General features: G+C 40.1%; 1 protein-coding gene across 9 annotated transcripts in view; it reads right to left on the bottom strand.

Annotated features, from left to right (window-relative positions):
• Positions 1-12,949, bottom strand: part of LOC145544785 (antigen WC1.1-like) — a 50,691-nt gene that overhangs the window by 25,345 nt on the left and 12,397 nt on the right. For 7 of the 9 annotated variants that reach the window (XM_081587975.1, XM_081587976.1, XM_081587978.1 and 4 more), the window contains exons 3-6: positions 7,562-7,870; positions 7,154-7,462; positions 1,211-1,303; positions 821-1,135 (exon numbers count right to left, since the gene is read on the bottom strand). In XM_081587975.1, coding sequence (XP_081444101.1) covers positions 821-1,135; positions 1,211-1,303; positions 7,154-7,462; positions 7,562-7,870 — 1,026 coding nt within the window. Of the gene's footprint in view, positions 1-820; positions 1,136-1,210; positions 1,304-7,153; positions 7,472-7,561; positions 7,871-12,949 lie in introns of all 9 variants that reach the window. The other 2 variants (XM_081587979.1, XM_081587983.1) reach the window with 2 other exon arrangements.

Here is a 12,949-nt window from a genome sequence, read left to right as displayed (position 1 = left end):
AATATGTGAAAATATTGCTTTTTTCTTCCGTTTTCAGTATTAAAATGGCTACACAAAAAATCACCAATTTTGATTTTTTTTTAAGAAAAGATGCATGCTGATATGATAGCTGCCACAAAGCAATCTAACAAAATTGTTTCAAATGAAGTGAGAAACAACTAACTGTTACTAGACCTTCTTACAGGAAAAAAAGAAGGAACCTTTTGGCCAAACCTACAGAAGCACTTTCTTGGCTCTGGCTAGAGGGAGGTGTGACTCTGGATAATGGCTACAGACTGCAGCATTGCTGGTCTGATGGTGGATGAAGGGAGTCTATGAGCCAAGGAATGCAGATGGTTTGAAAAGAAACTTGATATGAAAAATGGGATTCTTCACCAAAGCCTCAGAAGTGATGTGGCCCTGCTGAAACCTTGATTCAAGTCCAGGGAGATCCTGTTGAACCTTGAACCTACAGAACTCTAAGGCAATAAATATATGTTGTTTTAAACCACTATGTGGTAATTTGTCACAGAAGCAAACAGAAACTAGTACCATGGACTTAAGATTTTCGTCCCGTATGTAAGGCAAGGTGAATCTGACGATCAACTGGACATTCTAAGAAAGAGCTCTGCCAGGAAACTTTGCTGAGAAGAAAGGACTAGAACATCAGCTGCTGCAGGAGGAAGTAAAAACACCTAGTCTTCATATCTGCTGGAAATGTAGGCTCCATGCAAGGAAGCCTCTTTCTCTAGTCCTTTCAGTATATCTCCCTCAGGACTCAGACTCCTGGTCTCCAGAGCTCCACCCCTCCTCCAGCCTGTGGACAGTGTGCAGCTCAGACCTGAGCAGATGACCCCCGCGTCCTGCTTGTGTCTGCAGTCGTGCCGCCTCCAGCCCCGGGAAGGGCACCTCCACACGTGAGACTCATTTCCTGTACAGTTCAGGTCGTCCAGCCAGATGGGCCCTGATCCTGCCCCGAAGTGAGCAGATCCCGTGGCATTGAGGGCTTCTCCACAGCCCAGCTGCCTGCACACCACGCGGGCATCGTCCAGGTCCCAGCTGTCATCACAGATGGTGCCCCAGGAGCCCTGGTCAAGGATCTCCACTCTCCCGGCACAGGGTCCGCCCCCGTCCACCAGGCGGAGCTGTTTGCTGTCTGAGGAGAGAGAAATGGGACAATGGGGCGGTGACCTGGGAAATGAGAAGGATCTTCTGTCCTATAGGACCTCACCTGAGCAGTAGGGGGCGCTCTCCTCTGAGGCTGCAGAGCCTGCTGGTTCAGACACGGACTCATTGCACTGGGACAGCACCCGGGTCTGGTTTCCTGTAGAAACAGTAATGATTAGAGGGTTGGTGGGTTGAAAAACAGGAAATTGAACTAAGCTAAATAATGACCTAGTGATGAAGTCTGAAATAAACAATGTTAATGTAACAGTTCAGTTCAGTTCAGTCCAGTCGCTTAGTCATATCCAACTCTTTGCAACCCCATGGACTGAATGCACACCAGGCCTCCCTGTCCATCATCAACTCCCGGAATTTATTCAGATTCATGTCCACCGAGTCAGTGATGCCATCCAACCATCTCATCCTCTGTCGTCCCCTTTTTCTCCCGCCTTCAATCTTTCCCAGCATGAGGGTCTTTTCCAATGAGTCAGTTCTTCACATCAGCTGGCCAAAGTATTGGAGTTTCAGCTTCAGCATCAATCCTTCCAATGAATATTCAGGACTGATTTCCATTAGGATGGACTGGTTCGATCTCCTTGCAGTCCAAGGGACTCTCAAGAGTCTTCTCCAACACCACAGTTCAAAAGCATCAATTCTTCAGCACTCAGCTTTCTTTATAGTCCAACTCTCACATCCATACATGACTACTGGAAATACCATAGCCTTGACTAGACAGAACTTTGTTGGCAAAGTAATGTCTCTGCTTTTTAATATGCTGTCTAGGTTGGTCAAAGCTTTTCTTCCAAGGAGCAAGTATCTTTTAATTTCATGGTTGAGGTGCCGTGATTTTGCAGCCCAACCCCCCAAATTAAGTCTGTCACTGTTTCCACTGTTTCCCCATCTATTTGCCATGAAGTGATGGGACCAGATGCCATGATCTTAATTTTCTGAATGTTGAGTTTTAAGTCAACTTTTTCAATCTTTTCTTTCACTTTCATCAAAAGGCTCTTTGGTTCTTCTTCACTTTCTGCCATAAGGGTGCTGTCATATGCATACCTGAGATTATTGATATTTCTTCTTGAAGTCTTGATTCCATCTTGTGCTTCATCCAGCCTGGCACTTCACATGATGTACTCTGCATATAAGTTAAATAAGCAGGGTGACAATGGACAGTGTTGACGTACTCCTTTCCCTATTTGGAACCAGTGTATTGTTCAGTGTCAAGTTCTGACTGTTGCTTCCTGACCTGTATACAGATTTCTCAAGAAGCAGGTCAGGTGGTCTGGTATTCCCAGCTCTTTAAGAATTTTCCAGTTTGTGGTGATTCACACAGTCAAAAGCTTTGACATAGTCAGTAAACCAGAAATAGATGTTTTCTGGAACTCTCTTGCTATTTTGATGATCCAGCAGATGTTGGTAATTTGATCTCTGGTTGCTCTGCCTTTTCTGAAACCAGCTTGAACATCTGGAAGTTCACGGTTCATGCACTGTTGAAATGTAACAGTAAGGTTATCAATTTAGGGTTCACCGTCTCTAGGGAGAGTTTGCTTCTGCCAGTGCCACAATTGTTTTCAGCCAACCATTTCACTAAGAATGAGTTAAATAAGCTGTTTTGTCTCTAAATCTATCCATAAACAGGAAAAGCAAAATAAAATCTTTCCCAAAGGGATTCTATCACTCTTTCATCTACAATGTTTTTATTAAAAGCAATACACATATAAAAGAAATCTTATAGAAAACCAGGAGGAAAAAGACATTGGATAGAATTTCCCAAGTTGTTCAGTTACAAGAGTTATCTGATGGAGAATTTAAATAGCCATGATTGAAGGCCTCATGGAATTAATTGACAAAAGAAATTGACAAAATAAAAACAGAGAAAATTCTAGTGCTGAAAAACTTAACAGCCAATGTTAAGATATAAAGGATGACCGTTTCAGCACATTAGCTTGACATAAAGTAGAAACAGTAAACAGAGATCAGAGGACAAATGGTCTTCTCTTTGGAGATGCAGGTCATATGATAAGTGTCCTGGTTGCTATTGTTGTTGTTTAGTTTCTCAGTCATGTCTGATATTTTTCGGGATCATATGGAATATAGCCCACCAGGCTCCTGTGTCCACGGGATTTCTCAGGCAAGAATATTGGAGTAGGTTTCCATTTCTATCTCCAGGGAATCTTCAAGACCCAGGGGTGGAACTCGTGTTTCCTGACTTGGCGGGAGGGTTCTCTACCGCTGAGTCACCAGAGAGGCGTGTCCTGGTTTTATTGCGGTATAATAAATTTTCCCATAAAACTTAGGCACTTAAGCAAAAATATATACTTCATTTTGCTTAAGACTTCCTGGGTAAGTAATTTCGGAAAGATCCCACTTGGCAGTTCTGTCTTAGAGTCTTTCATGTGGTTGCACTTAGATGTCATCTGGAGCAGAAGTGGTCTGATGACTTGACTGAAGTGTGGTTACATAAGGAAATCCCTTGAAGCATTTTAGAGGTAAAGAGACACCATGTCTGCAACCTAATTCAGAAAGATTTTACATATTCATGGAGAAATGTGGTGGGAGGGGGATAGAACAAAAGACAGAAACAGAGATAGAGAGAGGTGTCAATTGAGGGGAGAGATTAAAGCAGAATACTAACATTGAGAAATCCAGCTAAATGTCTTCTGGATTCTTTTATTATTCTTACTCCTTTTCTGTAAGTCTCAAATTACATTAAAATAAAAAAAGGGAAAAGTAAAAACAAGTCAGAGATAAATCATTCCTAGGACACTTCCACTAAAAGAAATACTTATAACACCAAAAACATAAAATGCCTGGGAGAAAAACCTAGCAGAAGATGGGAAAAGCCTTGGAGACAAATTGGAAACCTAACTGAATGGAGGGATATACATATATATACGGTGTCAATGAATTGGAAGACTCAACATTGTCAGTCAATCACCTCAAATTTCTGTGTAGATTAACTCTAATCTCAAAAAAAAAAAACCGCACTTTTTTTTTTTTTGATGAAAAATGACAAGCTGAGGAATGCCTCTCCTGGTCCAATGATTGAGAATCAGCCATGCAATGCAGAGAACTGAGATTCGATCCTTGGTGTGAGAACTAAGATCCCATATGCCACAGAGCATCTCAGCTGGAGCTTCACAACTATGCAGTCCATGTGTCATAACAAAAGATCCCTCAAGACATAATGAAGATCCATATGCTGCAGCTAATGTCCAACACCATCAAATAAATACACAATTTTTTTAAAAAATGAAAAGCTGATTCCAAAATTGAAATAATATACTAAAGAACAAGAATGACCAACACACTTGACCAAAACAGCAACAGAGGTAGAAGAGTTAATAATATAAAGTAACTCTTTACACTAAAATTATCCTGACTTACTATAAAGTTACAATAATTAATAAATGCAGTATTGGTGCAAAGATAGACAAATGATACAACGGAAGAGAATGAAGAGTCTTAGTAAAGACTCACACATATGCGGTTCTTCTTATGACAAAGGTGGCACTGCAGTGGGGAAAAGAATCTTTTCAGAAATAGATTCTGAGTCAATTTGATACCATATGAAACTTGATCTTATCTTACACAGTTATCAATTGCAGAAGGGATACACAATTCTACGCAAGAGAAAAATAATTAAACTTATATGAGATACTCTTGGAGAATGTTTTTATGGTCTTGGAGTAGACAAAGTTCTTTTGAAAAGATATAAGAAGCATTAAAAGTAAAGGAATAAGTTGGTAAATTGCAATTTCTTAAGATTAAGAGCTTGGCTCATCCAAGAACACCATACCATTAAGAAAATGAAAATGAAAGACCAAAGGTTAAACACACAAGATAAACAACATGTTTGCACCCAAAGTCGTTGTCATGGTAAGTTGTAGCGTCATATTTGTAATAGTCAAGAACAGGAAACAACTCAGATCTCTACTATCTATTGCGGATTGGACCAATTCATGGTCGTGTGATCTTTCAAAGACATACTTTCCAGTAATAAAAATGAATAAAATGCTTCTACAAGCAACCTCATGAGTGAATCTCAAATATAATGCTGATGCAAAGTTATACACAAAAGAAAACACACTGCGTAATTTTATATACAGTTCAAACAATGACAAAACACTCTGTGATAGTAGAAGTTAGGTAAGCAGTCTTAACTGGAGAGGAGGGAGACACAGTTATGGGGAGGCAACAGCGACTGTGGTGCTGGGAGTGTTCTCTTTGCTGATCTGGGTACATGACTGAAGCCTACACTTACTGCTTATACATTGCTTTCTATCAGTTCAGTTCAGTTCAGTCGCTCAGTCGTGTCCGACTCTTTGCGACCCCATGAATTGCAGGACGCCAGGCCTCTCTGTCCATCACCAACTCCCGGAATCTACCCAAACCCATGTCCATCGAGTCAGTTATGCCATCCAACCATCTCATCCTCTGTCGTCCGCTTCTCCTCCCGCCCCCAATCCTACCAAGCATTAGGGTCTTTTCCAATGAGTCAACCCCTCGCATGAAGTGGCCAAAGTATTGGAGTTTCAGCTTCAACATCAGACCTTCCAATGAACACCCAGGACTGATCTCTTTTAGGATGGATTGATTGGATCTCTTTGCAGTCCAAGGGACTCTCAAGTGTCTTCTCCAACACCACAGTTCAAAAGCATCAATTCTTCGGCGCTCAGCTTTCTTCACCGTCCAACTCTCACATCCATACATGACCACTGGAAAAACCATAGCCTTGACTAGACGGAATTTTGTTAGCAAAGTAATGTCTCTGCTTTTCAATATGCTATCTAGGTTGGCCATAACCTTCCTTTCAAGGAGTAAGCGTCTTTTAATTTCATGGCTGCAATCACCATCAGCAGTGATTCTGGAGCCCCCCAAAATAAAGTCTGACACTGTTTCCCCATCTATTTCCCATGAAGTGATGGGACCAGATGCCATGATCTTAGTTTTCTGAATGTTGAGCTTTAAGCCAACTTTTTCACTCTCCTCTTTCACTTCCATCAAGAGGCTCTTTAGCTCTTCTTCACTTTCTGCCATAAGAGTGGTGTCATCTGCATATCTGAGGTTATTGATATTTCTCCCGGCAATCTTGATTCCAGCTTGTGTTTCTTCCAGCCCAGCGTTTCTCATGATGTACTCTGCATACAAGTTAAATAAGCAGGGTGACAATATACAGCCTTGACGTACTCCTTTTCCTATTTAGAACCAGTCTGTTGTTTCATGTCCAGTTCTAACTGTTGCTTCCTGACCTCCATACAGGTTTCTCAAGAGGCAGGTCAGGTGGTCTGGTATTCCCATCTCTTTCAGAATTTTCCACAGTTTATTGTGATCCACACAGTCAAAGGCTTTGGCAAAGTCAATAAAGCAGAAATAGATGTTTTTCTGGACTTCTCTTACTTTTTTGATGACCCAGCGGATATTGGCAATTTGATCTCTGGTTCCTCTGCCTTTTCTACAACCAACTTGAACATCTGGAAGTTCATGGTTCATGTATTGCTGAAGCCTGGCTTGGAGAATTTTGAGCATTACTTTAATAGCATGTGAGATGAGTGCAATTGTGTGGTAGTTTGAGCATTCTTTGGCATTGCCTTTCTTTGGGATTGGAACAAAAACTGACCTTTTCCAGTCCTGTGGCCACTGCTGAGTTTTCCAAACTTGCTGGCATATCGAGTGCAGCACTTTCGCAGGATCACCTTTGAGGATTTGAAATAGCTCAAGTGGAATTTCATCACCTCCACTAGTTTTGTTCGTAGTGATGCTTTCTAAGGCCCACCTGACTTCACATTCCAGGATATCTGGCTCTATTTAAATAATAGCGTTGCTTAAAATTACATTATTTCCCCTTACCACTCTTTTCCTGAACTGAAAAATGAATGAACAATGAGAAGAACCACATTTCACCATGAAATATCTGACTTTTGATGCCAGTTTCCTGTCACTCTGTGCTCTTCAGGACATTTCACCTCAGGAGCATCCTGAGTACCAGTAACCCTTCACCCTCTCTTACCTGAGCAGATCACAGAGGCCGTGTTTCCATGGTAACAGTCAGGACCACCCAGGGCAGTCACAGGACAACTCCATAGGAAGGACTCAGCCCCTGAGCAGTGAAATCGGACTGTTGAGATCTGATCACCTCCTTCCATAAAATGTGGTCCTCTGGGGGTAGAGATGGCAACTCCACAGCCGAGCTGACGACAGACAACATTGGCATTGGCCAGACTCCAGTGGGAGGCACAGAGAGCTCTCCATCGTCCAGAAATGCTCATTTCCACCTGCCCCTCACACTGAGAGGAGCCATTTTTCATGAGTCGGACTTCTGTGTACATTGGTAGAAGAAAACAGGGTTTCAGCACACTCTGATTTTCTCACCTGAACACGGTAAGCAGAGAGGTTATAAACCTTATCTACATCTCACCTGAACAGACAACCTGAACAGCTCCACTGTGTTGACAAGTGCCCCCTGGACAGGGCACTCTGGGGCAGGACCAGAGCTCAGGCTCCTTCCCTTTACACCTGAACTCTTCAGTCCATACCTGGCCACCTGACTCTCTGAAGGGCATGTGTCTCAGGACAGACACAACCTTGCCGCATCCCAGTTCTGCACAGATGACCTGTGCAGTGGGGAATGTAAAGTTTCCATCAGACACTGGGGTCCAGTCTTCTCCAGAATGAACTTCTACTCTCCCTGAGCAGGGTCCATCTCCTTCAGCTAGACGCATAAATCCTAAGAGAAACAGACAAGCAAACACAGTGAATGTTCTTGATCCCGACTTGACAAACGGAAACAACACATCACAGGCAATGATGTGAATGCTTTTCTTTTCCAGGAATGGGGCATGGAGAGAGAATTTAATGGTTGTTTTCAGAGTTGCCTTTTCATGAACAAGATTCTGAGAGAAATTCAGAAGAATTTGCAGGGACAGTTTGGGATGGCTGTATCCCAACAACGTATACTCTGAGGATGTTTGGAAATATGAATTCCTTATCTACAGGCCTGGAAACCACAGAGTCAAAAACCTATCATCAGAAATGGCTGAATACCAGGAACATGTAATTTATCATTGATTGGAGAAGTGAATTTCACATTTAAGAGCCCAGGACTAGAGAGCCCAAGGAAGTTGCATAATGTGTTGGCACTCAAATATGAATGCAGACATATGAAGAACAGAACCACCCCAGAGAGACATGGACTATGACAGAGTAGAGATCTATTCTCCAGACAAAGTTAGAAAACATTCCTGAGACTTGTGAGGCTATTATTTTCAATAGTTTTCTCTCCCAGGAGCTAGTCCTCAAGTGAATTAGGTAAGGAAAATCATGAAGCAGGATCCATGAGTGCATGGCAACCTGTAGAGAGGTTGTCTGAGAGAAGAAATATAGACATTATAAATAATCAACATTTATGGTTTTTATATTTTTCTGATAATTTTTAATGGCAAAAATTCCAAAAATTTCTTAGATGACTTCAGTGGGAAAGAACATGAGTTAAGGAAGCTCAAAGAGTCATAGAAGAGGGGGTGTGGTCCTAACCATCTCTGTTGAAACCCCAGGATTTGTCAATGAACTTGGGAGAGAGTGAGTTCTATTGGAAGTTTATGGGACTGTGATTTTGCCAAACAGTTCCTATTACAAGTTTTTCTTCTGAGACAGGAATTACAGAAAGTCTGATATTTAACTGATTTTAATTCTATTATTGCACTTTTTCTGTATTCATATTTGACATCAAGATGACAGAAAAGGAGATTCCCCTGCTCTCATTCTCCCACAGAAACAGGGTGTCCCCAGCAACATGGTGCCAACTTCAGACAGAACTGTGGACCCAGAATCAGCTCCATGATGTTGCTCCAACCCTCCACCACCATGGTCCTGGGCACTCTTGTCTGCCCAGACATCCAGAAGGAGGCACAACCTGTTGGCAACTCCGGTAACAGGGTGACCGATTGCAGACCTGAGTATGGATTATGAAGCAGCCCTTTGACTTAGGTCCAAACCCATTCTACCACACTAGGGAGGTAATCCTGACCATGCACGAACCCAGAGAAAACCATACCCATCCATGCCTTTGCTACATACCCACTGACCATAGACCCCAAAGCAGCTCCAGTAGCAGCCACATAACCTGACTCCAGCTTTGCTAGTCCATAATTCCAGAGGCAGTCCTATCAGTTCAAGGACAAGGCAGTAAGTCTTTACTTGTGGAAACCAGTCTGTAAAGTCTTGAAGAAGTGTTTGTTTCTTCAAACGCACTGTCACCAGTGCAAGTCTACCCAGATCATGAAGAATCTAGCAAACATGACACCACCAAAGGAAACTAATAAACCCCCAAACTAATCCTAAAGAAATAGAGATCTATGAACTGCTTGATACAAAATTCAAATTCATTGTTTTGAAGCTCAATGACCTACAAAAGAATACAGACAGACAAGTAAATACAATCAGGAAAAATGTATATGAACAAAATGAGAAGCTTCATAAAGAACTAGAAAACATAAAAAAAGATACCAAACAGAAATTCTGGAATTCAAGGATTCAATAATTGAATTACAAATCCAAATAAAAATGTGAAGCAAACTCTATCATGGAAATCAAAGAATCAGTAAGCTTGAAGATATTCCATTTGAAATTATCAAGTTAGAAAAACAAAAAGAAAAAACAGTGAACAGAATACATAGCACATATGGGATACCACAAGCAAGATATATATATTTGAGAATCCCAGTAGGAAAAAAAGAAAGAAAGGAGCAGAAAGCTTATTCAAAGAAATAATAACTGAGAAATCCCCAAATCTATGTAGGGAAATGGACATCATGATTCATGAAGCCCATGAGTTTCCAAATAGGTGGAACCCAAAGAGGTCCACGCCAAGACATGTTATGGTTAAATTACCAAAATTTAAAGACAAAGAGAAAATTTTGAAAACAGAAAATTAAACTGGCTTGTCACCAAGAAAAACCCTTTAAAACTAGAAACCTTTTAGGCCAAGAGAGCAGGATGATACATCAATAGTATCACAGGAAAAAAGAAAACCTTGTCAACCCAATCATCAAAACTTTATATGGCTAAACTGTCCTTTAAAAATGGAGGTATTAGTTATATATATATGTGTGTGTATCAGGGGATGTTTAACAGGAGGATTTCTACGTGCTGTTTCTCATAAAACCTCTGTTCCTTATCAAGTGGATCGGCAAGCTGCTCTCAGGACAGAGGTCATGGAATGAGGCGGGCTCAGGTCTCCTTCAGTAAACATTCTCCTTAGGCAAAACTAGTTAGTGTCAATACTCTTTCTTGAGATATGGTTTGTCTCCTGACCTTGCGATTATTATTATTCCCTTTTTCCCTTGGTAGCGGTTGCTGGACGTTTGGTTTTCTGACCTTTGTCATTGTCAAAAGAAATTTCGTGTAACACAGTATATATATACTCATAGAAAGATCATTAAAGTACCCTTCCTCCATCAGAGGCTTGGGTCCCCGTGTCTTTCTCTCTCTCTCTCTCTTTCCTTTCCTCTCTATCTATCTTTCTCTCTTTCATTTTCTCATCGTCGACTGCGGACCACCAGACCCTGGTCCATTAAAGGACCCCAACATATGTGTATATACATATGTGTGTATATAGACACAAAAGCGCTTCCCAGGTTGCTCAGAGTTAAAGAATCAGCCTGCAATGCAGGAGATGCAGGTTTAATCCCAACCACCACCACCAAAACAACAATAATATATGTATATTATATATGTTATATAATACATGTGTGTGTATATGCTATATAATGTATACATGTTATACATACATTTGTGTGTGTGTTAGTTGTTCAGTCATGTCCAACTCTTTGTGACACCATGAACTATACATAGCCCACTAGGTTCTTCTGTCCATGGAATTCTCTAGGCAAGAATACTAGAGTGGGTAGACAATCCCTTCTCTAGGGGATCTTCCCAACGCAGGGACCAAACCTGGGTATTTTTCACTGTAGGAAGATTTTTTTTACCATTTGAGCCACCAGGGAAGCATATATAGACATGTCATATACATATAAATATATGTCGTATATATAAAAATGTCATATATGTATATAAATGACAAGTAGAATCTGAGGGATTTCATCATCACTACATTACCCAAGTGCTAAAAGGAGTTCTTCAAGTTTAATTAATAAACAAGATAGGATACAAAAGTATCTTCATATATGAAAGTGTAAATCTTACTGGTAAATCTAAAGAGAAATACTGAATATTGTAATACTGCAAGAGTGGTACATAACTTGCTTTGAACATTAGAAGGCAATGGCAACCCACTCCAGTACTCTTGCCTGGAAAATCCCATGGAAGGAGGAGCGTGGCAGGCTATAGTCCATGGGGTTGCAAAGATTCGGACGCTACTGAGCTACTTCACTTTCACTTTCATGTAAATATAAATCAAAAGACAATCATAAAAGTAACTATAATTAGAGAAAGCTTCTGTTGGAAACACAATATAGAAAGAAGTAAAATCTAACATCAATCACTTAAAATGTAGGGGAGGAGTAAAATGCAGTTTCTGCGTGCTATTGAAATTAAGTTGCTTTCATAACAGTACTTAACTTCTGATATATACTGTCATAGTTATAAAATGTTTTATACAAGTTCCATGGTAACTACAATAAAAAGAATAGTACATATACACACGAAAAGAGAAATTAATCAAAGCATACCACTATAAGAAATCATCAAGCCACAAACGAAGCACAGAAGAAAGCAGGAACAAGAAATTATAAAACAGAGAGAAAATAATTAATAAAATGGCAATGTAAGTCCTTATCTTTCAGTATGATTATAAATGTGAATGTACTATGCTTTTGTATCAAAAGATATAGATTATCTGAATGGATTAAAAACAAGATCCAACTACATTCTGTATGTAAGAGACTCACTTTAGATTTCATGACTCACGTAGGCTGAAAGTGAACAGATGGAGAAAGAGATGCCATGCCAATAATAACTAAAAGAGATCTAAGTCAGGCAAAAGAGACTTTAAGTCAAAAACTGTCACAAGAAGCAGTTCAACTGGAAGATATAACAACTACAGATGTAGATGTACTCAACAATATAGGATTTATGTACAAGACAGCATGGACAGCTCTTAAGGGAGAAGTAGAAGCAATACATTAACAGTAGCAAACTTTAATATCCCACTCTCTATAATTAATAGATCATTCAAATAGAAAAGCAATATGCATTTTTCTCAAGCAAACATGGAATATTTTCCAGGATAAATGACATGTTGGGTTGCAAACAAGTCTTAACAAATTCAAGGAAATTTGAATCAAGTATCTTTTCTGACCACAATGTAATGAAAGTAAAAGTCAATAACGGTAAGAAAACAAAAAAATCATGAATAGATTTAAAGTAAATAATATACATATTTTAGATTGTATTTTAGGATTGTACTTTCTGTATCTATAATGAATGCCATTGGACTTTTGAGGGGGATTGCGTAAAACCTGTAGATCACTTTACAATACTGTTACCTCCAGTGATGAACACAAGATACTTTATTTATGTATATCTCCAATTTCTTCATAAATGCTTTATAATTTTGAAAGAAGGTGGCATGCTGCCAAAAGAGAGGGAGAAGGGAGTAAGAAGGAAGCAGAAATCAAGTAAGGCCTAATTTGTAGGGTTCTGAGTTTCAAAAACCTCCATCTGTATAAAATACACAAGTATTTGGGGAAAATAGTTGTTAAATTAGTAACTAGCATATTTCATTGCACTCTGCTCCTCCTATATGCCACCTAACTGTTCCATCCTTTCCCATTTCTCCCACTTCAGA

This window comes from Giraffa tippelskirchi, chromosome 4 (genome assembly GCF_054371585.1).
Source record: "Giraffa tippelskirchi isolate mGirTip1 chromosome 4, T2T-mGirTip1v1.2.pri, whole genome shotgun sequence".
Taxonomy (NCBI): Eukaryota; Metazoa; Chordata; class Mammalia; order Artiodactyla; family Giraffidae; genus Giraffa; species Giraffa tippelskirchi.
The sequence above is the reverse complement of the archived record's forward strand: the minus strand, read 5'-3'. Positions and strand labels throughout refer to the sequence as shown.